This window comes from Heterocephalus glaber, unplaced genomic scaffold, assembly GCF_053883595.1.
Source record: "Heterocephalus glaber isolate CG9 unplaced genomic scaffold, H.glaber_assembly_v1.0 deba00001429, whole genome shotgun sequence".
Lineage (NCBI taxonomy): Eukaryota > Metazoa > Chordata > Mammalia > Rodentia > Bathyergidae > Heterocephalus > Heterocephalus glaber.
The window spans coordinates 6,195,696-6,222,019 of record NW_028258294.1 but is presented as its reverse complement, the minus strand read 5'-3'; the positions used below and the strand labels follow the sequence as shown (position 1 = coordinate 6,222,019).

Genomic DNA, 26,324 nt, shown 5'->3' with positions numbered 1-26,324 from the left:
TTTGTCTGAGTATCCAGAAGATATACACTCCAATATAATGTTTAGAAAGCCAAATGTTTCATGGTTCCTGAGATTATTAGGTTTAGTTTGATTATAGTAATCAATTAAGTTCAATAATAGCTGGCTTTAAAATGCTCTGTAAATCATTATATGCTAACAATATCTAACATTGTATGATTACTATGGGCAAGGCCTTGCTGAGTTAGCTTCTTCAATACTTAACAAAGTCATTGTCATCTCTCTCTCTCTCTCTCTCTCTCTCTCTCTCTCTCTCTGTCTTTGATGAATAAGGAAACTAAGGTACAAAAACATTAACTAATTAGCCCATATAATTAGTAAGCAAAATAGGCAATTGTCGAATCCATGTAGACTGGCCCCACAGACTTTGCTCTGTCTCTTGTTACAGAGTTTCTCATCTACAATAGCTATAATTAATAACAACTTCAGTGCTTACCAAATACAATGCTCTGTGCTTTGCAAATGTTCCTCCTTTAGTCTTTATAGTCAATGATAGAATGGGTAATTCCCTCTTTCTGTAGCTAAGGAAGCCGAATAACAGGGGTGAACTTCTTACCACTTCAATTTATGGTATGTGGCTCTTGCTCTATCAGTCAGGGTTTCTGATAGATCATGTGACTGACCCAGTTTGAAATCCCTACTAAATCTTGAAAAGATATGACAAAAAATATTCAGTAACATAAAAGAAGGTATCAGTTTATCAATTTTCAAAATTCTTTCCCTGTTTACTACATAATTTATATAATTGTTGGCTTTAGCTTAACAAATTGTTTCTAAGAAAATTTAAGATTGAAAAACAGCAGAATTATCCTAGATAACTATAGTTATAGAATGCTGGACATAATGTTAGATTTCAGGTGGTTAGTATATTATAGACAGTTGCCATAGCTACCTCTATACTGTTGAGAGCATAATTGTCTCTTATTAGAACAAAATTTTCGGAGATTCTATTAAGTAATGGTTCTGAGGTTCTGTTTGGAAGTATAAAATTTATATAACCTTACATGGCCATTTAAATGCAAAATAGAATGTTGATGGTATTATATTTAATCTATACTGTATTCTAGATGAAAAAACTCCTACATTTGCCAAATGTATTAACAAAGAATTACCATATACATGGCCCTATAATTTACATACATTTACATTTGGTATTATTTGATTTTTTTGATGATGGCCATTTCTTCTGGGGAAAAATGAAATCTCAGAGTTGTTTTAATTTGCATTTCTCTAATGGCAAGTGATGTCCATGGGGGCAGGGACTTGTACATTGTTGGTGAGAATGTACACAAATACAACTACTGTGGAAAACAGTATGGAGATTCTTCAAAATATTAAAACTAAATTTCATTTGATCCAGCTATTCCTCTTCTAAGTATCTTCCCAAAAGAATTACAGACATCATAAAGAGTGATGCATGCATATCCATGTTCAGAGCAGCATAATTCGTAACAGCAAAATCTTGGAAGCAGCCTATCTATTAACCAATGAATGGATAAAGAAAATGTGATATTTACACAATGGAATATAACTGTGCTATAAAGAGGGTAAATTTGAGTCATTTGTAGCAAAATGGACACAATTTTAAGTGAAATAAATTAGACACAAACTTAAATATTGCATGGTTCATTTTATATGCCAAAATATAACTAAAGAGCAAAATAAAAGATAGATAATAGGAGGTAAGGAAATCTTTCTCAAATGAGAAGGGGATCAAGAAATGGAGACAGGAGAGGGAAAGGAGATTTAAAAAGGAATTAAAATGTGCTATGTGTGTGTATGGACTCCACACAAGGGATGTAAAAATTATGTATTGTAAATATGTACTAATAAAATAAAATATAAAAGGAACTAAAATTTTTTTACAACGATATGAACTGTACTAGACTAGAAAGTGTTTTCTAAATTTCTAAGTATAGATAAAAAGGGTCCTTATATCCAGTGCCTTGGCCATTCTAAGGTAGAGGGTATAAATAACTTGAAATTAAAGTAAACTAATCCTTATTCCTATCATCATCACCCACCACTTACCATGTACCTGCTACATTTCAGGGAATGCACAATTTCTTCCCAGGTACCTCTGCTTGTCTTAGTGATGGCCTCACTAGACAGGTGTTATCCACTTTTTAGAGATGCAAAACAAGTTTCTAGTCAATAAAAAAACACAATTCATTATTCTGATTGAGGTCCTCATTACCACTCAGTCTATGAATCAATTCTCCAAAGCTGGATGGAGTCACTATTATCACAAATATATACTAATAAATATAACTGCAAAAATTAAAAGAACAATTCAGATAGTAATTTGTTTGCTATTTATGACCCTAATAACTCAACACCATTATTTAACTTTTTGTGTACACATATTATTGTACTCGGTAAAAGAGCCACATGTGAGAAATGAGAGAAAAATGAACTATCGTTTGCTGAGACCTCTATATGTATAGCTTGCAAAAATGACTTTATATATACCTAGGAGAATTCAATGCTTTAAAAAATCTTTCTCATTTAACTATTTCCAGATAAAGAAATGAAGTTTTGTGGTTTGGAGCTTGTCCTAGTCCCCTAGTCAAGAGCCAGATTCAGTTCTCAAATGTCCAGCGGGTGAACCTCATATCCAGTAGACACTCTGTTCCTTCGTCCTAGGAGATCTCAAGAATAACTGCATCTAGGTATTTTCCCAGTTGTCATGAATGTACTTCATCTTTGTGGGGAAAGAGTTAGGCATAGTCGATCACAGACTGAAGATGAGTATCATCACTATGGTATATGTGTACCAGAAAGATTGCTTAAAAATGATTCCATCCTGGAAGACACTGACCCAATTAGTTACAGTCCATGGGAACTAAGAGAACAGTACACTTTTCTTATTATATTTGTATTCCTTACCATGACAAAATTTAAAATCCACATATTCTAGATTTGTTCAGCTAGAGAATAGAGAGATAAGTGAATATAGACTCACAAGTGACAATTTCTTTGAGTTAAATTTCCATCATCTCCAGATTTTATATTGAAGTTTTATATAAAACCACATAATACAAAAAGATTCCTAATTTTGCTGTAAAATCCTTGTTGTAGATGTTGGCTTTTTAAATTAATGAAAAAAACCTCTCAGAAATTACTTTTTAAAGACATTTACCTGTTATTTAATGGGTTCAGATAAGCATCACAAGTATTTACATTTGCAGTAACTCTTTTGAAGTTTAGATGATGAACTAGGTAAGTCTAAGAAACACAATACAAGATGTAGGTAAATATGTCCAAGCTGGGAAAAAGTGCTGCCTTCCTGGACACATTTATATAATTTATCATCAATGTTGCGAAGTTGGACAATGCAAAGGAGCACGTAGCAGGTATACTCCTACTGTCACAAATATTCACATATATATTCAAAATATTTATTGAGTTGCTTTTAAGTGCCAGAATTTTTCTCTGATTGTTTGGAATATATCAATGAAACAAGGAAAGATTTTTTTTTTTGAGATTACATACTAACAACTGGAGGGTAGGACAGACAATAAACATGACAAATGAGTAAATTATGCAATATTTTGGATTTTATTAAGGGCTCTCAGGGGGAAGAGAATTGGGGAAAGAGAACAAGGAGCATTTAGATTATGAGGGAGAATACAAGATTAAACAGTGTAGGCCGGTAAGGATGCAAAGCTGGCTAGAAGTGGTAGTACCATAGAAGATACATTGAAGCTAGAGCTAATAAAAATTCATGAACAATTGTCATATATGAGAGAGAAGAAATGAATATCCCAAGTGTTAAATCTGATCAATTATAATCTCAAATGAGTTTTTCATTAAAATACTATCCTACTCAAGAATTGTATATCTTGTTCATTAATAGCTCATGCTAAGGCAAAAGTCTTACCCTTGAGTAATTTATAATCAAAACTTATTTTGGGGACTTAAAATGTTATTCCAATACTCCTTTTATATTTTCCCAATACTTCTTTTAATTTTAATTTTGTCTAATTCAGCACTTACAAATTATAAAATAAAGCTATATTTAAAAATAGCACTGGGCAATTTAAGATTATAGAATTATACTTTCTTTCTTATCTGAAATCATTATTGTTCTTGTTAGCTTTTAGAGCATAGGAAGTGGATATATCACGGTAAATCATCTATTACATTTATGGAGTGTTTTATGATTTCTAATATGATTTAGAATGTCTTATCTCATGCCATTCTCTCCATAAACAAAGGAGACAGCAAGGGAGGAAATATGTGTAGGGATTTGAAGAGTTTAAGTGATTGTGTGGCCAATAGAACTGCAGCTTGGAGAGTCTTGTGCTCACCCAAAGCTCGTGTCCCACACATCCCATGCATGACCTTGTCCTCAGTGTCCATGTCTCAGCAAGTGGTGCTAAAAATTCACTTTATTCATGAGACTTAATCACATCACCAGAATGATCTAATAATAAATTACTTTTTATTTTCCACAGAACTCTCACTATGTGTTTTCTCTTCTGTGCCATTTTCCTCATTTTTGTTATTTAGGAAGATGGACCACAGCGTTGTTTGACTAGAAAATAGTGAAGCTTGTTTTGTGGATTATAATCAAAGAACCTTTACATTTATCAATGCCACCATCAGTACACAAATGCAAAAAGAAATACATCATTATCATTGTGAAGCTCAACAGGTGAGGTGGATACCTATTTTTATTTTTTCTTTGTTCACTAACTGAAGCTATGGAAATAATCACATGCCTTATTGTCTGGAGGCTGGTGGGAAATCGAATATCAGGCTTTAGCAGTGCGTGCTTCAGGACGAGTACTTTGCTGTCCATCTTTTACTCTTTTGTCTGACTGCTGCTAGCATTTGGCTTTCAAAACTCACCTGGGGAAATACAGTAATGACAATAATAATGATATTATTGCAAAATCTTTCCTTTCTTTAAATTAAGCAGTCCAAGTAATTTCTACCAATCTCTTTTTCAGAAGCTAAAATGTCTGGTTTTGTAATTTAAAGATAACTTCAGTGGTTTTTTGACAATTCTGGGCAGTTATGGGGGTGGCAGGGAAGGAAATTTAAGGAAGCAAAAGATCTTTAACTGCTAGGGGAAGAAATTTTAATGGATGTAGGAAGAGTCATTTGTAAGAAGTGGAGATAAATGCAAAATTACATTATTAATAAGTAATATTACTAGACACTCCTTGTTAACCACTCACACCTCCGAATCATTTTGGGGTTCCCTGATTTCCGATCTTTCTCTGTCCTCCCGCAATGACGCCCCTTCCCCCAATCATTGACAGGAGTTTAAGTACCATCGTTAGAGAGAAGCTTATTATCTACCTGCCCCCCAGCTTCTCTGTGAGTGACACACCACCCACGCCTCCCTGCACTGCTCTCCTCCTTGCCTAGCTCCCGGGGGGATTCTGAGGAGCTAGAGAGGAAGCCCAAGGGTACCCTCTCCTGAACCCCGAGTGCAGGAGGCTTTAGGACCCTTGTTCACCCACCACGTCGGAGCCGGGGCGATCTGCCGCCCCCCGCTGCTCGCTGCGGAGTAGGAGCCAGCCCTGCGCTGCGCTTCCAGCTGCGTCTGCCCGAGCGCGGCACGTGCTCCCGGCGCTGGCGCGAGAGAGCGAGCGCCACCACCGCGGGCCCCGCAGCCCTTCTGCCGATTGTCACCACTGCCTCCATCGCTGACACTAGCGCTCCAGCGGCTCCCAAGGCCGCTCAGAAGCGCAGGAAGCTCGCAGGCAGCGGCTGACTAGGGGCGCAAGGCTCTGGGCGCGCACCTGGTAAGCAAGCGCGGTTTTTCTTTCTCTCAGCTACGGAGTTACCACGAATGTAGGATGCCGCCGGAGCCCCTCCCCCAGCGCAGGGATGGAGAACGATCTGGCAAGGGGCGGGAGCTTGGGCTGGAGGGACCCAGAAGGGCAGGTGGCGGGCAGGTGGAGGGCTGGTGGAGCCAGGGAAGCTGCGAGGTCCTGTAAGTTCAGAAAAGTCACCCTCCAAGGACGTGTACGGTGTGAATCGGACATGAATTTTGACTCAGGAGCCTGGTCTACCGCGGTAATGCTCCAGTAGGAGGTTCATGAAGATCATTTTGTTTTTATTTGCATAAGAGAGGGATTTAAGTGGGCTGGTTTCCATAGAACGAACTAAAAAATTGGAGGGAGAGAGAGAGAGAGAGAGAGAGAGAGAGAGAGAGAGAGAGAGAGAGAGAGAGAGAGAGAGAGAGAGAGAAGGAGGGAGAGAGAGACCAAAAGAGGCATTTGCAATCCCTCTCTCCCTCTCTCCCCCTCTTTCTCTCTCATGCCAATACATGTGCACAGAAAGCGTGCTTTTAGCAAGGGAAAGGGCTTCTTTATCTTTGAGGTCATTAGGTATTAGGGGGCTAATAAGACCACTTGCTGGTGTTTAATTCAAAGAGAGAGCAAAAGAGGCACAAGGCTGGGTGTGAATACCACGGTTACATTTCTAAAATGACAATGCCATGACATAGTACCAGGAAGAAAAGGTTTTCAAGAGCTGTGGGCCATTTTAAGGGGGTACACCTGAAACTCTGGACCTCTAAACTCAGGTTCAGGTACTGCCAGTGGAGCTAGGACGATATATTTATTCATGGTTCCTTTATCAAACTTTGACAGTCGGTGACAGAGACATAGAGAGAAAGAGGGAAAGAAAGGGAGCTGAAAAATCAGTGAATGATCTGTCTGTTGTGGTAGAGGGAAAAAGAGCCTGGCAGTCAGGTTTGGCATCACTGTGTTCCTCCTCAGTCCTGCCCTGGGCAGCTCTTGGGCTGTTTCTGTAGGGAAATGTGTGACCTTGAACAAGTCCCTTAATCTTCGTTTACTCAGTTTTTCCATCTGCAAAATGTAGAGGTTGTTCTGCGTTTTTGAGCCACTAAGGTCTCATGCAATAGTGTCTATGATTGCACTTGAAAATTGTATCGACCGGGTTTGAAGATCGATATACAACAAAAGGAAGAATACCCAAACCATCTAGATAAAGGCAGCTTCAAGGTGTTCTCCTTCGAAGTGTTAAAGGCAGCTATGAGATCCTGGCTGTGCTTTTAGGGTAACACATCCTGAGAGGCCTGTGGAAATGAGTGAGAATAGTCAATCTGATTGCAGTCAAAGGAATCTGGAGTTTTGAGAGCTATTGGGAGAGGTTCGGATGCACAAAGGCTAAAGTCATATGTTCTTTTTTATTAAAGTAGCAATTAAAAAGGCAGTTAAGTGACAAGCTATAAGGTACTTTGAATGTAGGAATTTGGGAAATAATTTAGATTTGATTCTGATAGAAGAAAAATGCCATCTCAGTTTATAGGTTGGGCACTCAGGATGGCACGAATGCCTTGAAGTAGGATAGGAGTATAAGGTGTTCTGGATAAAAGGGTTAGGGAGAGAAGGGAGTGGAAACTCCTCTCAGGACAAGGGTTTGAATGCTTCAGAGACAATACTAGTACCTGCCATGTCCTTGACACCTCTTCCACTTGTCTGAAGTAGCCACAGGTACCTTTCCCTCTCAGTACAGGTTTGTGCTCTTAGACTAGGGATTTTCATCACTCCCGAAAGCTGAGGTGGTGAACATGTGAAAACTCACCCGTAAGCCCCACCATGCAAGCATCTGGCTGAGAAGCTAGTCCACCCATCCAGTTCTCCCAGGAGTCTGTGTTCCTAAAGGAACTCACTGTGCCACTTGGTGGCACCAAAAAGTTGCACAAAGAACTCCGTTCTCTATAAATACAAACTACCACCCCTCCCTCCTCCGTTCTTTTCCCTTCTCCCCTTCCCCCCTTTTCCAGGAGCGGGAAGATTACTGCACACACCGCCCTCAGCTCGGCTGTTCTTTGAGCACTGAGTGCAGGGGATGAGCTTGAGATCATCTCGGGGTGGGGGGAGCCCCGGATTGGAAAGGCCGGCTCAGCCCCATTGATCCCGCGGCCCAACTTTATGGGGGGCTAGCTAGACCGCGTCTCACTGCCCGCCGCGCGGCCGACAGGGGGGTAAGCTTGCTGAGTGTCTGTGTGCCCAAGTGTCCCCTGGCTCAAAAGGATAAGCAGCTATTAGCTTGCCGAATAGCTTACAGTTTGGTTTGGGGGGAGGAGGAGAGCATGGAGCCAGGGCTGCCAGAACCCATGAGGTTCATATCTGCTCCGTTTGCGGATGGCCTTGATTAAACCTGTTGGTAGAAAAGGCGCGAGCAAGGGGGTAAAGGAGGGAAAAGCTGCAAGGATTGAGGCAGGGATTCTGCATGCCTTCCGATCCGAGATCCGAGTTCCTGCTTTCCAAGGCAAGGGGCGCCTGGTTTCAAACGCAAACTCTACTCCCCCACACCATCCGAGGGCTGGAAAGGAAGGAAGATTTCTTCCTAATGCCGCTGCTTGCTGCAGGATGAGGGGGGCAGTGGGTGGTGCTGAAAGCACAGCTTTTACTGAGGCCAGGGTGTCTCTTTCTAAGCACCAGTCTGAGCCCTCCTACTCTTTCTTCTCTCATGGATGCATCTTTACTTTATCTTCGGACACAAAGCCTACTAGCTACATGCAGAGGATGGAGCTCGCGGTACAGCGACTCGGTGATGAGAACCCAGGGCAGGGCCCTTAGTGCGAAGGTGAGCCGGTCTATACTTGAGACCTCTGAGAGGGAAATGATAGGTGCACCTGCCGGGATCTTCCACCTGGCGCCGTGGTTTCCATCTGCCCACATTTCCCTATGGAACAGGTGTCACGAGGAAGGGAATTTAAAGACAGGATAACAAGTGCTTGTGCTTATTTAGGAACAATCTAGATCGTGCTGCAGCAGAACATGAGTAGCCAGATAGATTCTCCATCACTTTACTTCTTGAAAGAAAATTGATGCAAATCAGTGAGAAGACGGCTTCTCTCTTCTCTATTCCTTACATGGTATTTTATTGTATGAAATCCCTCAAGATTGAGCTAGAGAAAATCTGTATTCCTAACACTGCCTGCTGGCCAAGGGTCAATGCTAGGGCATATCACCCTGGGCTCTGTATCCCGTTCCTCCAGTGGGGCATAATTAAAGATTTTTCAGTGGAAGCTTCTACATTATCTGATGAGAGAGAGAGAGAGAGAGAGAGAGAGAGAGAGAGAGAGAGAGAGAGAGAGAGAGAGACTTTGGAGTGTTTAGGTATATTACCTTTTATTAGTTGTGTTCTGTGCTATTCCTTTCGTAGAGCACAGGAAATTTTGTCATTTAATTTCTCTGCTACTTCCACATAATTGCACATATAATAATAAGTTGGGGCTATTTATGTCTGTTATGGATTTGTTACCACTCTAAGGAATGATTGGTGTAGGAATTGAAAATACAGCTTCCTGTACTCACCAGTTTAGTAACATGCGTCCCACTAAATCTGCAGCCCTCTGTGGTGAAAGCTTTTCAGCACACTGGACAGATCCCTCAAAATTTCTTAGGCAAAGGAAGTGGTGAGTGCTTTCTAAATAACTGCCTACAGTCATTTACACTCTGCATGGAAAATATTACAGTCTAAATATCTTAATTGAACCCACTAGATGTTTTTGCTATCATACACCAATGTTTTGGCTGTGGGTTATATGCTCATAAAAATTTATGAAAGGAAATATTGAGATTATTTGTCAAGGTGGGATTGGTATTTGAAAAATCTGAATACTTGATCAGATCTTCCTTTTACTGGCATAGACAGATACAAGCCTCTACCATTAGTGAATTGTGCACATTATGGACCTGAAGTCAAACATCCAGGGTAAAAATGAAAATTTCACTCATAGATATCATGTGCACCCAGCACAGAGTATCCTGACTTTGGGAATTCTTGAGGAACTGCATACCATTTTAAGTTTTTCTCTGATCGACATAGTTATGTTTCCTAATACAATCATTATCTCTAAACATGTTTACTTTGATAACTAAAGTGTTTCAGTAATTCTCTTTTTTTCAAAACACATTGAATATTTTACAGGAGCATTACTCTTGTCTTTAAAAGAATATTCAGCATATTTTAGGTAGTAAAAGTAAATTAAATGGCAGTAAACAGAAAGTGACGCTGTAAGTTGAAAATATGGCATAAAATTAATCATTAGAAATACTGTATTTGTCTTCATGGGATGAAGAAACAGACATATTTTATACCAATCCCTGCTTATATTGTTTAAATTTATATAGATGAATCAAGAATAAGCAAACTTTATAAAATAGTGAAGACTATGTTTTGATAAGTGCTAATGTATGTCACATATGCTTCAGCTAATTTGATTTCTTTGTTTGGATATCTTGAAGATTTATTAGTATAAAGGAAATATATTCTACAATTTGACAATATGTGTTATTTTTCATATTCAGAGAACTATTAATCCTAGTCACAAGACATCAGTTATCATTTTAGTCATGGAACTTAGAAGACATAAGACAGTACATTCAAAAATATTTTTAGTTCATATTTGTATAGCTCAAGAAAATAAAATTTTAATGTTGATTTTGAATGTTTATTTAGAAATCAAATGTTATCTTTTTTATATTCCTTTATCCCAGTTGGTTAAAGGCATTTCAATAAAGTGTTATGTCATAGGTTTGTTTTCTTTTCCTTTGTATTCATTAAGAGGAGAAAAAATTATATTTTACCATTCCTATTCTACCATTCCTAATTCAAACATTGTTTGAATTCTATGCACCTTTGATCAAAAAGGGCACCAAACTGGTCTTTGTGTAGATTCATCCCTGCTAGAGGTATTTACTGAGCACAGTAGGTACCATGCTAATCACTAGATATAACATAGGGAATTATTTGTTTTTACTTTTCTGTTTTGAAAACTGAATTTTTCTTTCATTGTCAAGGAAAAATAACTTGTCCTTACCCTGTTTCTATCATACTAAGCTAACTTGAGTGTACCCTATTTCTATAATACTGAGCCTTTTTATGATGATATAATGCACAAATCTAAATAAAGTGATTGACGGCAGTGAAGAGTTTATCAGTGTTATATATGACAATTAAAGATGTACAGGCCTTTGGATATCAAAAGTTTCCTGGGTTTTTATATAAATTTAAGTTTCTCAACAAAACTGTAGATTGAATTTTATTTTTATTGTGTAAATTTAACAACAAAAAGCAAGACTAAGTGAGATTAAATGATTTGACCAATATCCCACAGCTTATAAAATAACAAAAGGATATTTTATTTCAAGGATCATCTGATTCCAAAACTCTTACTCTTAACTATGATATTAACTGGACACTTGGACATATATCTTAATTTTTAAAATTCTACTAATTTGAGTCACCAGAACTTTCCTCTTGCACAAGTGAGTGTTCAAACAAGGATATCAGATATATGAAAAATTCTCTAATGGTTAATTTTCACCATAATTCTGACTATAAACCATTGATTTTCAACTTTTGAGCATAAATATTTGAAGGAAATGAAAAGATCATAATCATAGTGACACTCATGGGCAGTGTAATAATACTGTCTTCTTACATTCATTGTATTTTGTAAAGATATAGTAAAATATTTTTCTAGAAATCAATTTGCCCTAACATATCAAATGATAATAGAGTTCTTTAAGGAGACAAGTAGATAATAGTTTTATTTTTTAAAAAATGAACCAATAAAATGACAAATTGAGATAGATGTATACACTACTATATAAATTGGTTTTGTTATTCTTACTAAAATTATAATGAATTCTGTATTTCATCTTAAGAGCAGCCTTTGAAATTGGAAAATACATCATAGGATACTGTCTTCACATTCATTTATTGTAATTTGCAGATATACAGAACTATGCTTAATTAATATAAAGAAATATCATCCTTCACTCTCACAGTTTAATTTGTGTTTTTCAAATTGATTACGATGTTGGAAATAAAGAAACAAGTAATAAAATAAAGAAGACAAGACTATTCCAACCTACATTTCTTAGTGTTATTTGTAGCCTTTCAGTCAAAAACCTATATGGGACTAATGCATCCTGATGATTTGCTTTCAGTTGTACTCTTTTTCTGTTTGGATGATTATGTTGACATTTTTATGACTTTTCATGTGAATCAGTGGATTTCAACTGGGATTGATTTTGACCTGAAGAGGATATTTGGAGACATATTTGGTTATCACAAGTAGAATGTGGTCCTGTTGGTCTTTTGGTCCTCTAGACAAAGATGAGAGATACTGCTAAAAGTCTTACAATGAACAGGGCAACAATTCTCAACAATAAAGAACTGTCTAGTCTAAACTTTCAGTAGTGCTATGGTTGAGAAATTCCGACCTAATAATGATAGAAAACAGTTACTTTTATTTACTTGACTTATTTGCATAGTCTCTGACTATAATCAATGATCATTACATAAAAATTCAATGGAAAGTAGAATCTACAAAATGTTACACAATCAGCACATAAGGTTTAAATTACCCACTCTTCTGGTCCTTTGGAAGGCATTATTATCTGACTATGTTGAGTGTGGAATTTGGAGCGAGAGATAGCTGGGTTAATGTACCACCTCTGCTATTTTGTATAGGTGTGAGATTTTAGTAAAATAATTTATCTCTAAACCTCAATGTCCAGAGGTTTTAATATATCATAATAATTATACCTACCTTAGATGTGGTTGTGAGGTTTACATTACATAATGCTTACACACTATTTAGCAAAAAGTAGGTACTCAATAAATATTAGCTACTAATAAGTAAGTCATGATCAAGTTATAGAAATGTAAAACCACATTTCAAGCACCTGATAATAGGTAATTTAATAGCAGCAATAATGTTTTACAGTCTTTAGAAGTATGTCATAAAAAGTAAAAAAGAGGCTGCAGGGTACAAAATGGGTAGAACTCAAAAATCCCTTCTTGATAATTTAGTTGAAACGAGTTAAAATGGTGCATTGAACAATTTTTATTGCTTTGCTGCAGAAGACTGTTTTGGGTCTTTATGGACTACTAAACTACTTATTTAAATGATTTACAATGATTTAGTAAGATTTATTCTATGGCCAGCATGTTTTAACTTGTGTTTAAAATTATATATAACATCTTTGTACAATATTAAATTGTGTATTTGTGTTTTAAAAGAGATGATTTCAGAGACTTGTTTCCATTTTTTCCTTTTCTTGTATTTTTTCTTTTCCCTTCTTTCCTATATTTTATACCTAAAATGTACCAATAAACTTAATGAAAAGAAAGAGATGATTTCAGTTACAGAATTGCCTATTATTTTTCCTGGGTTGAACTGAGGGACTGTTAATCTTTCTTCCTTACAAAATCACATATATGTACTTGAAATAGTGATGAAAATGGAGAGGGGCTTTCCTCACACTATAAGAATCTCAGTCTCATTATACCTCAGATTGCCTCTTATCTATGTTGTGCACTTGTCTGAAAAATACATCATAGGTATCTATGCCATTTGCAATATTGATATCCCTAACTGTGGTGAGGCTATTGGACAGTTCGAAGGAATCATGTTATTGTTGACTTCTTGAGCTGTGTGATTTGCTTGGTGAAGAATAAGTTATATAAGAAACATCTGTGCCAGAAAGATAGTCAGTGTATGAGAAGATTGTTGGAAGCAAAAGACAATGTGAGCTGTGAATCTGATTATGATGTAGTCGCAGTTTAATAGCAAATGCCACCCTCATATTTCTTTTATACATTCATAGAGGATATAGTTTGAGACTACATGGTTACTTGTTGTTAATACTTTTTGCATATTAATTACATATCAATTGTTTTGTACAATGGGGTCATAACTAATGATACTATGCTAGGAACCCGGAAATGTAACATTGAATAAAGCACTCTAATGCTTCTGAAAATAACACCTTGAATTGTTATACCACATAAGTAGAACTGTCCACATATTTATCCATTTCAAGTAAGTTGAAAGTCTCCATATTACTAAATTTTAGATTTATGCCATTTGAAGATATCTAATGCAATCCTCGTTAAAACTCATTGAGGTAGGTATCATTCTTATTCTGATTGCCAATAAAGACATGGGGGTCAGAGAGCATAAGTGACCAGGGACACATAGCCAAGTGGCACTGTCAGTATTCAAACTCAGTGAGATGTGACTTCAAGCCTATATTCTTGGCAGATCCCCCATGAAAACCACTAAACAAGGACATATTGAGGATCACAATCAGCATGAACAAACCATTGGAACAAAGCAGTATGTACTTGGACTTGACTAGCATAATCCCAAAGAAGAGAAGGTAAATGGGCTATAAGGGGACAAGGGAGACAGGGCAGAAATTTAGAAGGTAGATCCCTAGGTCCTAATCTTTAAAAACAAACAAACAAATATTGGTAAATTTTTAAAACGCTGATTAAGACAAAGAAGAAAATTAAAATGTCAGTGTGAATATTTCTAGTCTCTGTGCATGTAAATATACCTAGGCACTATTTCTTGTGAAAATCAATCCATATCTGTCTTTTATTTCTCCTTAATATAATATGAATACTTAATTTTTCATTGTCTACCCCACTTACACACTCTTTATTGGAGAAAATTTTTATTTCTAAAAATTATTCAGTCTCCTTTGCTAATTTATCCTTATCTCTGCCAATTTAGATGTTAGATTTGCCTTGAATGCAAGCTCTCTGAGACTAGCTTCTTTTCTCTTTCCACTTCCTAAGAGATTTCATCCAATTTCATGGTTTAAAAAAAGATCATCTGTATACTGATACATCCCACACTTTTATCTCTAATTCAGAGTTTTCACCAGAAATTCAGCCTTTTATATCCAATGGCTTATTCCATATCTCTTCTTGAATTTCTAGTAAGTATCTAAGACTTGACCCATCAAAACTAAACTTTTATTGTTGCCATCTCAGCCTTTCTCTGCACACTGCCCTCTACCTCAGTGTGACACCATCATTCTTGGCTCAGGCTGGAAACTTAAGCATTTTTATTGGAGCTTCTCTTTTTTGTACATCCCAAGTCAGATCTGATAGCAAAACCTTCTGCTTTAACATATATACAGAATCCTGTCAGCTTCTACCACTTATACTGCCATTTCTGTCAAATGAATTAGTCCAAAAGATTCCTAATTGCTCACTCAGCTGCTGCTTTTGTGCCCTTATTCTTGTTAAGATGCTAGGCAGATTGTAACCTTCTGCTGAAAACTTTGCAGAAATACCTTCTCCTGAAATGTGAAAGTCAGTGTTCAAAAGTCCAAACAGGCTCAATATTATCAGACTAGCTCATAAACTGCATGTCTGCCTCCCTCCCTCATTCTATGCATTAAAGGCATACTAGCCTCTGTTATTCTTCAGTACATTAAACACAGAACCTGTCTAAGGGACTTTGAGCTTGCTTCTATCTTTAGCTATCCTATCATGTTCTTTTCCTAGATATTTCTATGACTTTTTATTTCCATAGGTATATACTCAAGTGTTACTCTTTCAGTTTACATTTCTTTGGCCATACTACCTAAAATTCCCCACATCTCCAACATCTATCTTGCTTCCTTGTTTTGTTTTTTTCCTTTTTAATATTCAGTATTTTGAAGCATAGAACATTTTACTTCCTTTTCTTTTTGTTTTTCTGACAAGATCCTCATTTTTCTGTAGGCTCTCTGAAGGTGTGAACTTATGTCTCTTTTGTCTATAATTGAATTCTTAGGGTCCACAACAGTGCTTGGTTTAGAATGGTTACTTAATAAACATTTATGGGATGAATGAGAGAGGCTAATAGATTTGGTATATCCTTTACTGAACTGTTTGGAGTTTATCCTTTATTAATTTCTAGTATATCAGTAGCACCTGGGATATCTTGCTGTGTAGCAAAATAATAAATTGAGTTGCAGCACATTTCTACCACATTTGTATATGATTATGTATTTCAAAATGTATGTTTCTAGGTATCTAAATTTCATTATCTGGTGGGAGATAGCAAGGCAATATAAATACACTTACATTAGAAACCCATACGCAAGAGTGCCTTCTACACACTGAGTCACCTTTTTCTAGAAATGTTCTTCATCCTTTAGATCAGGGTCTCCAACACCCGGGGCAAGGAACTGTAACAGTCTGTGCCTGCTATGAACTGGACCACAAAGCAGGAGTTGAGCAGCCTGTGAGCCAACAAAGCTCCATCCTTGTTTACAGCTGCTCCTCATCTCTCATGTTATTACCTAAATTCTCCCTCCCGTCAGAGCAGAGGCAGCATTAGATTCCTTTTTTACTGATTTTTATTTTTTATTAGTATACATTTGCAGGACATAATAATTACATTCCTTGTGGGGAATTGGAAGACACACATAATATGTCTTTATTCTTTCTTCACCCACCTTCCAGGACCCCTACTCTGAATTGCTCAGGCAGGGAATTACTCACGTACATGCCTTTTAATCATCCCCAAACCATTCCTCACATCACCCTCCCCAGCCCACATTGTCTTCCATAAAACCTATCCTGGTGCTTGGTGGTAAAGAGGGTGGAGTCTGCTTCTAAAGATTGCAATGCAATTCCTTGGAGCTTCTATATCGCTAAGGAATCCACACTGGGTTTGGTTGGTCCTTCCCATTTTCATGGATTTTGTTAATACCTCTCTTATCAGAAGGGTGGTGAAGCAATAAGAGATGGTGAGAAGAGTGTGTTTTGCAGTCATCAGGCATTATAATTCTGGTTTATCACTTTTTAAGTGATTGGCTAAATTTTAAGTTTTCAAAACCTTTATGATATTTGTAAAACAGATGATAAATGATAGCTACATCTCAAGGTTTTTATGAGGATTATTGATATATATATACCACATGTTCAACAGACACTGGAGCTATTGATTGGGTCACATGTCAACAGGATACACAATAAATAGAGAATATAAATATATAAATATAAATAAACAGAATATAAATATTCTTCCAGGAGAATCAGGTGCGTTTTTTGTGAGTTTTCATAAATGCATTGTATTTAAAATTTTTTCTCATTAGTACTCATTTACAATTTATACAGTTTACAATCATGTTGGGGTGTAGTTACATGTACATATTACAGCTTTTTAAAAAAATACCCTTCCCCTTCCCTTCCCCTTCCTACTCTTCTTGCAGGTCCTCTATCCTTTTTCATACTTGTTGATATTATCTGTTTTAGCTCATGCTATGGCATATAGTGCTTACATTAATTGGGGCTATGAGGTTCCCATACATGGCACATTTTTATTCTTATTTCCTTTTCCTGTCCTTCTCACCCCTTGTCCTTGTTCCCTTGGACCACTTCTCTATTGCAAGAGATCTGTCCCCTTGTCCTTCTATCTATCCTTTATGATTTTCTTTGTCCTTTGCCTTACTCAAATGAGAGCTACCATATGGTATTTAAGCTTATGTGTCTGGTTTATTTCTGCACATTTTTCTGTGCAACATAGAAGTCTCATGTATGCCTGTGAACACTAAAGCGCCTACAACATTTTCTCTTGGTTTCTCTAACATTATGCGCTCTTACTTTCCCTTCTCATTCTCTTGTGTGCGGCTTTTCCTTGGCTGGATTTCCCAAAACCTGGCCTCTGAGTGTGGCTTACCACTGAGCTCCATGGAGAAAGTTACAGCATAAACGTGTCTTAAATGTTTGTTAAAAGAGTGAATGAATAAGCATGATAGGTGTTCAAGGAAAGATATTGATCATAACTTTCAATACAATCATTATACTTCTTTATTACATAATTTTCTCTCCCATAATAATTAATATATCTTTCTTGAATGAGTTAATTAATTTATATATACAAGGAAAGCAATCTTTCAGTATGTATGTATATATGTGTGTATCAATATTTAGGGTTTTACTAAAATAACTTTAATAAAATACATTGGATTAATATTTCCTCTTCATAAATTTGATAGGTCACTTCTACTTTCTTTTATTAATTTGATGCTCTTGCATAAAAATGTTTTGTTGTTGGTCCTGCCTACTAACTCTGGGTTTAATGAGGAATTGTGTTTTCTTTTAATTCATATTTTTTGTCTGCAGTTCACATGACCATGAGAATAAGCATTTTCCCCAGGCCCTTAGTACAAGGAAAGTTAAGAAGCATTTGAGAATATTCAGTTAACTTCTCCATGAGAAAATTCACAGCCTTCTTTTTTCTTCTTTTCCTGGTCCAAAATGCTAACTTTTATAACCAAAATGAATTTTTTCTCATATATTCCCAAACACCTCATTATTCTGGAACATCAAGTCATTGATGACGTTTTTTAAAAAATTTTAGTATTTGGCACTATACAGAGGGAATCTTTCTCTGTTGCCATAGGAAACAGTAGGAGGAAACCAAAAATGAGGGTGGAGTGATTAGAAATGTGATTCAAGTTCTATTTATTGTGTGTCTGGCCTGGAATTTTTGAAGACCTGATGATTTGTGAAATCATTAGTATTCTTGTAGAGGCATGATGATTTGATAAATTCCTGAAGAAACATCACCTAATTTTAAAACGTGGTGCTTATTAAATTAGTCATTTTAAAGTAATTTAAGATCCTTGGTGGCATAGATGATAACATACAAAATAAGTCTCTTACACAACCCCTTTAAATAATTGAAATCATTAATCTGTCATTTTTTAAAATAAATTATGCTAGATTTTCATGTAGGAAAGTTGAAGCAAAATTTCATTCCTCCCAGGAATTTAAACTGAAATATATCACTATATTCATAGCTATACTAAGTTTCCTTTTAGAAGGATAGTTCCAAATATGCATATTTCAAGTCCTTTAAGTCTTAATGATGTGGAATTTTGTTGTTGTTGTCGTTCATCAGGGCAAGAGAACTGATTATTGTGAATTTTATTACAAGACTTTGTAATTTCTTTGAAGGCTTTCTGGAAGACCAAGAGGATTGCATGAGAATTTTCTGTCCTCACCACCTAGCCACAGAATGCCCTATATCCCTATTCAACATACAAAACATTTACATAGTGGATATTTTATGTCAATTCCTGTAAGGACAGCCTAGTACAGATTATTCTCATTTTATCAGATACTCAGTACTCTCAGTACTGAGAGGTTAAATAATTTACTAATATTTCTAAAAGTAGAACTGAGGCTTGAATCTGTGTATTATTGTCTTCAAAAATTGGTGCTCATGTCAGTATTACTTGCTGCCTATTGGAGGGCATTTTATTTTGTAATATGTCAACTCATTGAACTGCTACAATCCATCAAACTTGAAATATCCACCCCTTCTCATTCATCTTTGTTATATCTTCATGTTTATTAAACAAATGCTTATTTATTCTCAGGAAGAGTATTCAATTTGCTTTACTGTGCATTTGGGGAAATACATGGATTTTGTTTCTTTTGTTTCTTTGGCAGTACGAATAATGGAACCCAGGTCCTTAGTCATGCTAGGCAAGTGCTGTCTCACTGAGACATCTCTAGCCTTTTAAAGATAATTTTATTTTTACAATGGTAGGGCCAGGGATTTAGCTCAGTGGTTCTGCTGCCTGCCTCGCAAGAGTAAGGACCTGAGTTTGATCCCCGGTACCAAAAAAAAAAATACAATTGTATAATAAATAACATTCTCAGTGCTGAAGCTTTGGAAAGAAATAAAAGGCCTAATGAATTAAATTAAAACAAATCGTATCACATAAAAAATCACCAATGTTTATATTTTGCAGTACACATCATTCAGTTTTCTCTCCATACTAGGTTAAGCTCACTAACTTCTGCCTAACAGAACAGTTCTGCCAGTTTGATTTTTTGTACTCCAGATGAACCAAAGAAAAATAGTTATTATAGGCAAGACAGAGGCAAGAAACTATATCACCTGTTTCATAAAATCACAAGAGAGACAAAAGAAATCAGAAGCATTTATTTATTCTATATAATCAAAGCCCTCTTTTTCAGCACTAGCTTGGACCATTTGAGCTTATCTACACTAAGTGTACTTATGTTGTTAAAAACTCATGCTTTTTCTCCCCAGGTTTTGAAGATCATGATCACATGGATGCATCCAACCAAATCCTACCTGATCAGATGGTGGTTCTTTAGAGAACATATCTAAATTGCTGGCTAACTCCTTTGTGTGCCACTCAACATAGGATTTTGCTTGATGGTCACTATCTGCACTCTCCTAAACTTTCCTCATCATGCTGTCTTTATTAGCTTGAACTCCTTTCTTAAAATGGTCCTTCTGTTGATCCTGTCTGTCCTGCTTTTGAAAGAAGATGTCCGTGGGAGTGCACAGTCCAGTGAAAGGAGGGTGGTGGCTCACATGCCAGGTGACATCATTATTGGAGCTCTCTTTTCTGTTCATCACCAGCCCACTGTGGACAAAGTTCATGAGAGGAAGTGTGGGGCAGTCCGGGAACAGTATGGCATTCAGCGAGTTGAGGCCATGCTGCACACCCTGGAAAGGATCAATTCCGACCCCACACTCTTGCCCAACATCACCCTCGGCTGTGAGATAAGAGATTCATGCTGGCATTCAGCTGTGGCCCTGGAGCAGAGCATTGAGTTCATAAGGGATTCCCTCATTTCTTCAGAAGAGGAAGAGGGATTGGTACGCTGTGTAGATGGCTCTTCTTCTTTCCGTTCCAAGAAGCCCATAGTAGGGGTCATTGGGCCTGGCTCCAGTTCTGTGGCCATTCAAGTCCAGAACTTGCTCCAGCTTTTCAACATACCTCAGATTGCTTACTCGGCAACCAGCATGGATCTGAGTGACAAGACTCTGTTCAAGTACTTCATGAGGGTTGTGCCTTCAGATGCCCAGCAGGCACGGGCTATGGTGGACATCGTGAAGAGATACAACTGGACCTATGTGTCAGCTGTGCACACAGAAGGTAAGTTTCCTTTATATCGAGTATGGTTTGTGATGCATTCAGCATCTTCCAAGCTAAAATTTCAGATTTGGTAGATTAACCTATGCTTAATCATTTTGAGCATTTTGAGTTGCCTCATTTATAGAAGCATCATGAAAAGGGAGTGGATTAAAGATATCTAGGAAAACATATATTTAGGCTACTATTATGGTTTGTGTGTCCATAATGTGGCTAAATGAAAAGTTTGAGTCTTGCATTAGATTGTTTTTATTTCTGCCATAACGATGGTTTTTTTTTTTTTTTTGGTACTGGGGATCGAACTCGGGTCCTTGGCTTGCGAAGCAGGCTGCAGAACCACTGAGCTAAAGCCCCGGCCCCATAACGATGGTTTTTGATATTTGTTTCTACAGATTTCTAAGTTTTCCAGATCTTTGTTGAATATCTTGTTTATTTAAGATTTTAAGATTGCTCAAAATGCCATTTTTTTCTGGTTATTAAAGAAAGATACACAAAAATACACAAAAGACTGAAGGTAGCCAGTTCTAGCTCAGTATGTTGTTATAGAGAATTGCCAGTTTAGACTCACAACTATTTTTCAATAGAATGCATAGTCAAATTCTGAAATGGAGGGGAGTGAATTTATTTTATCCTTGTATAGGACACTTTTGGAAGTATAATTTTTAGTAATTCAAAATAAGTTTGCTTTGAAGTATATTGCTTCTTTATACTGAAACTCTAGTGAAGAAGGAAAAAAAATGACTGATATTTTATGTGAATGCTAATTTTCTCTTTGTTGCATATGGTATTTTCAAAGTGATTATATATATATATTATTTGTTAGTTCTTGACTAAGGTTGTTTGCAATGGGTTTAATTTGACTTATAGAGGTAAAGTAACTCAAATGGTAAGGATCATGTGTTACATAACACTTTTTCTAAGACAACAAAATGCATATATTAAGAATACAGAGTAAGATACAAATCACTTTTCATCAATCACTGAATTATTAGGAAGATTAGTTAAGGTTTAAAAGATTCTGTAATAACATATCAATACAGTCCAAGCTATATAACCCTGTAAAATAATAAATCATTATTTGATTTGATGAAACAGTATTATATAGCTATTACAATGAATAGAGAACTCTATAGGTAAAGAGGTAATAATATTGACATCCAAGATCCTTTTAAGTGGAAAAAAACCAAGATGTAGTTTTGTATATGTGGTATTCAATTTGTTTTTCAAAAGTTTAAATAAAGACTATTTTATTGAGTACTCTTATAATTACAGAACAGAGAAGTACTAATTTCTCCTTCTGGAGAGAAATTTAAGTAGTTCAGGAATAGCATAGAATTGGAGAGATTTACTTTACTTTTTTCTTGTAACTTTTACATACATATAATGGAAATTTTGTGTTACATGAATAAATTAGTGTGATCTATAAATTACAAAAATATTTTGTTTGAGGGCAAAAAAATAATAAAACAGAAACTGAATTGCCAAATTCTGGCAAAATATCTGGGTGATACAACCAGGAATCAGGAGAGAACAAATTTTAGATTGAACACTCAAAGATTTATCGTAATACACTTTGGATTGTTGTTTTATGTGATTAGGCCAGGTAACATTTATCTTTCTTTGATGCCAAGCAAAAAGGTGGATACTGAGATTATGTGATATTACATTTTATCAGCTTGAGGGTGGCACAGCAGGAATTTTCTCACAAGGTAAAACTCACCGTTAGGATCACCGTTAGAAATGTGCTTGAATTAAACAAGGTGCAGCTTTGTTGTGTCCTGTGGAAGTTCTCAGAGATGATGCAGGGTTTTCTGTTGCAGGGATCTTTGGAAGACTCTGGGTTCTTACATAGAATGAAAATGTCAATTGTTACTTCAGCCTCTCTCTATGGTCAGGTTGGGGGTAATCCTCTTTAGTGTTAGATCAATCAGTCCCCATGCCTTATAAATTTATTCTGATATTCTTGTAACCATCCTCATTTGCCCAGTTGCTAGTCCTCTTTCTTGAAAAGTATGGATATGTCCAGGTGCTCTCACATGAGCCATTGAGTACATAACTCAAGACAAGATGTGCTCCTATTTTCAAAAATATTTTATCCCTCAGTTGCCCATTTATTTTATGTTTAATCATGACAGTACTGTGTCACTCAATCCTCTTGGCAATAGATGTTCCTGCGAGAAAGTGTGTGCCATCACAGAATTCAGAGGAGAGCACCAAGACTTGGCTTTCAGCTATGTCGAAAATCTCTTATACTGACATTTCCTGTGGTTCATGCTTTTAGTACATTGCAAGAGTGACTATTCACTGTGACTTTTTGCCTTAAACAGAAATTATACCTAGAACTTCTAGGCAAAGAGATTTATAGTATAAAACAAAAGAGAACAAAAAAGAAACATTTTAAAGGGACAATTAAACTGGCCCTCTGTGTAAAAAACTGAAGATAGAATGACTCAGAAAAAAAAATCCACACTTTATAGAAGTCAATCTACTCAGCAACCTCTCTGCTGTAAGAAAATTTAAGGGGTCCTTTGCCTTAGTATTTTTCCAAACCTTGGCATACAGCACAGGATTGAGGAGGTTGGCTGTTTAAGGGTGTGGCAGATTGATTGCATTGGTGACTTCCATTAATGGATCCCTTAAATCCACATCATTTTCTTTGTAACTAGACAGCTCCTTTTTCACTCCCACGCAGCACTTGCTTTGTGAATGCTTTGCTCAGTACAGCTCTGCTGAGGTGGGGACATTCTTCCAAGTCTGTCTTGGACAGATTATCATCTCCCTATCATCACCATGTGAAGCAGGAAAACACCAGGTTTTTCAGATGAAGTCATCTAGCTTGTTGACATCAACCATGTGACAGCACTCAATGAAGATCAACACAATTGCCTTCCTGACCCACAGCTAATTGCAAGCACATAAATGAGCCCAGCTGAAACTATCAACATTACACAGTTGACCGCAAGCTCAGTTGTGAGCAATAATAAATGTTTCCAGGATGGAATTCAAAGTAAGCATACTCATCCTACTGACTTTACATTTTAACTCCTCTCCACACAAACCAGATTATATTGGTAAAGTTCAAAATCAAAACAAAGTAGATTTATCAACATGCATTATTTACTGAGATTAAAAAACAGAATAATATTGCAGGTAAGAAGTGCTTTGTTTATACTTCTGTGAATGGATGTTTGATAGCTGCCTTGATGTCTGAATGATTTAAATAACCAGACACTTGTGTATATTCCATTATTACACTCTTTTTGATGATCTAGCTTAATTTCATTAAAAAAAGCAATTACCAGGCCAGTTTTCCTGTACAAAATACTTATTTTTACTGTATATGTGATTGACAGGATTTTCACACTTCATAATTTTTTCTGACTTTAGGTGAAACTCTAATGTATATCCCCAGGTCCTAGTGGAATGCCTACTGTACAATAGATGCTCAAGGATGATTTGCTAAGTAGATGAATTTCTCTTCAAAGAGTACCCAAGTCATTATTTATGAATATATGGCATGTGGATAAATAGTAGGCACTTGTATTTTTTCACAGTTTTGCTTTTATTTTTTAAATGAGGTGCCAAAATGCCTCCTTTGATTAATTGTAAAATGTTCACACCTCATTCCCTTTTTCGTTTGCACTGGCTCTTGAATTTCTTATTTCTGTCTAATGATACAAGAATGCTAATTTGTTCTAGAAAAAAATCAGTGATGCTGTGGGGGGAAAATGTGCCAATAATTTATACTGGCAGCATAAGATCATTTAAACAATGTTTTCAGGTCAGCCTACAGATTGCAGTGCTATACCTATTTCAGATTATTATATGGTTTTCCATCAATTATTTACTTAAATATGTGATAACAAGATTTTGTTGAAAGACTTTCACTTTGATACTGCATGCTAGAAATTTATATGCTTATATGCTATTTGTACTCTATATACTTATTTCATGATCTTTTAAAATATGTTATTAACATGTACTATATATATTAATAGGGTTCTATGTAAAATTTTTATATATTCATACAGAGTGCACTGATCAAATCCAATCACCCTTTTCACTACAACCCAACCCTTCCCAACCTTTAGTAATTGCTATTCTACTTTCAGCACACTTTTTTGTAGTACATGTTTGCAGTATGTAATGATTATGTTCCTTATGGGGAATTGGTACATATACATAACCCATCTTAGTTCTTTTGTTCATCTCCTTCCCCCCTCATCCCCATTCACTCTATCTCTTGATCCCCTTTCCTTTTTCAAAAGCTCTACCTCCCTATTTACTACCATCTATCTTTTCTTTTGTGCTTTATTTGCATATTGGGTTTCTCACATTAGAGAAGCCATGTGGTATTTTAAGTTCATGTATCTGATTTATTAAACTTCTACGTATGGAAGAGAACACACATTACTTGTCTCTATGTGCCTGTCTTGTTTCATTTAGTACACTGACCTCTAGTTCCATTAACTTTTCAAGACTTATTATTAGTACATCTTTGCTGTTCTATTCATTTAGTTGCAAATGATAAGATTTAATTCTTCTTTAGAGTTGAGTAATACTCAACTACATATATATAGATATATAAATATATATATATATCACATCATATTTTCTTTATCCATTGATCTTTGATGGCCACCTAGATAGATTCCTTATCTAAGCCATGTGAATAGAGTCACAATAAACATAGACATGTAGACATAAGTGGGAACGTACTTTTCCCAATTCATCTTTTCTACTATGACCATATCGCAATTTACCTTAGAAAGATAAGAAATGTCAAAGTAAAATCTACCGAGTACTTTTTTTTTTTTTTTTGGTACCAGGGATCGAATTTGGGTCCTTGCCACCTGCGAGGCAGGCAGCAGAACCACTGAGCTAAATACCCAGCCTCTACCGAGTACTTTTTAAAAATATTTCATTTTGCTTCTCTGAGAGTTGAACAGTATTGAGACAAATTTTAGGATGATGATTTCAATGACACTAACACAAATACTCTTAGTTTTGTAGAATACTAAGAGGGGAAGATGTTATCACTTAATCTAACTTCTTTATTTTTCAGTTGAGGAAACAGAGAAAGAAAGCTTAAATAATTTGGCCTTATTGTCTCTTAATTCGTTATAGAGTTGAGTCTTGGAACTCAAGATTCCTGTCCAGAACTTTGTCACTATTAAGAATTATTAATCAAATTGGTTTTTTGCCATTGTATCAGCTCTGTGCCACATCACTTTCTTTCTTTTCCCCTTATCTCAATGACACCGATCTTTATCTTGCAGATTATGGTATAAGTTTTAGTGACTACCTGAACTCATAGCAGGGATAGCAGGGACCACAAATGAAGTAGCTCATCTAAATATGAGCCTCCAAAAACAGTACGACTGCTTTGCTCTTGAGCCATACACTGGTTAAAGCACTACATGTTGAAGGATTTCAGAAATTTTAAAAGATTTTTATGGATTGTAGAAAATTCTGAACACATTAGATTTCCAGATATTTTAGAAATTATAGACTGATTATAAAATTATATTAGTTACCACCAACATTACAATATACAAAAAAATCAGAAGTTGTACA

General features: G+C 36.3%; 1 protein-coding gene across 5 annotated transcripts in view; it reads left to right on the top strand.

The window, feature by feature from the left end:
- Window positions 1-5,391: 5,391 nt before the first annotated feature.
- The window catches only part of Grm5 (glutamate metabotropic receptor 5), a 547,664-nt gene continuing 526,731 nt past the window's right edge, over window positions 5,392-26,324 (top strand). For 2 of the 5 annotated variants that reach the window (XM_004868208.3, XM_004868207.3), the window contains exons 1-2: window positions 5,392-5,780; window positions 19,892-20,750. In XM_004868208.3, coding sequence (XP_004868265.1) covers window positions 20,021-20,750 — 730 coding nt within the window. In that variant the 5' untranslated portion in view covers window positions 5,392-5,780; window positions 19,892-20,020. Of the gene's footprint in view, window positions 5,781-7,768; window positions 7,994-8,034; window positions 8,599-14,077; window positions 14,196-19,891; window positions 20,751-26,324 lie in introns of those variants that run through there. The other 3 variants (XM_087212259.1, XM_021247174.2, XM_087212260.1) reach the window with 3 other exon arrangements.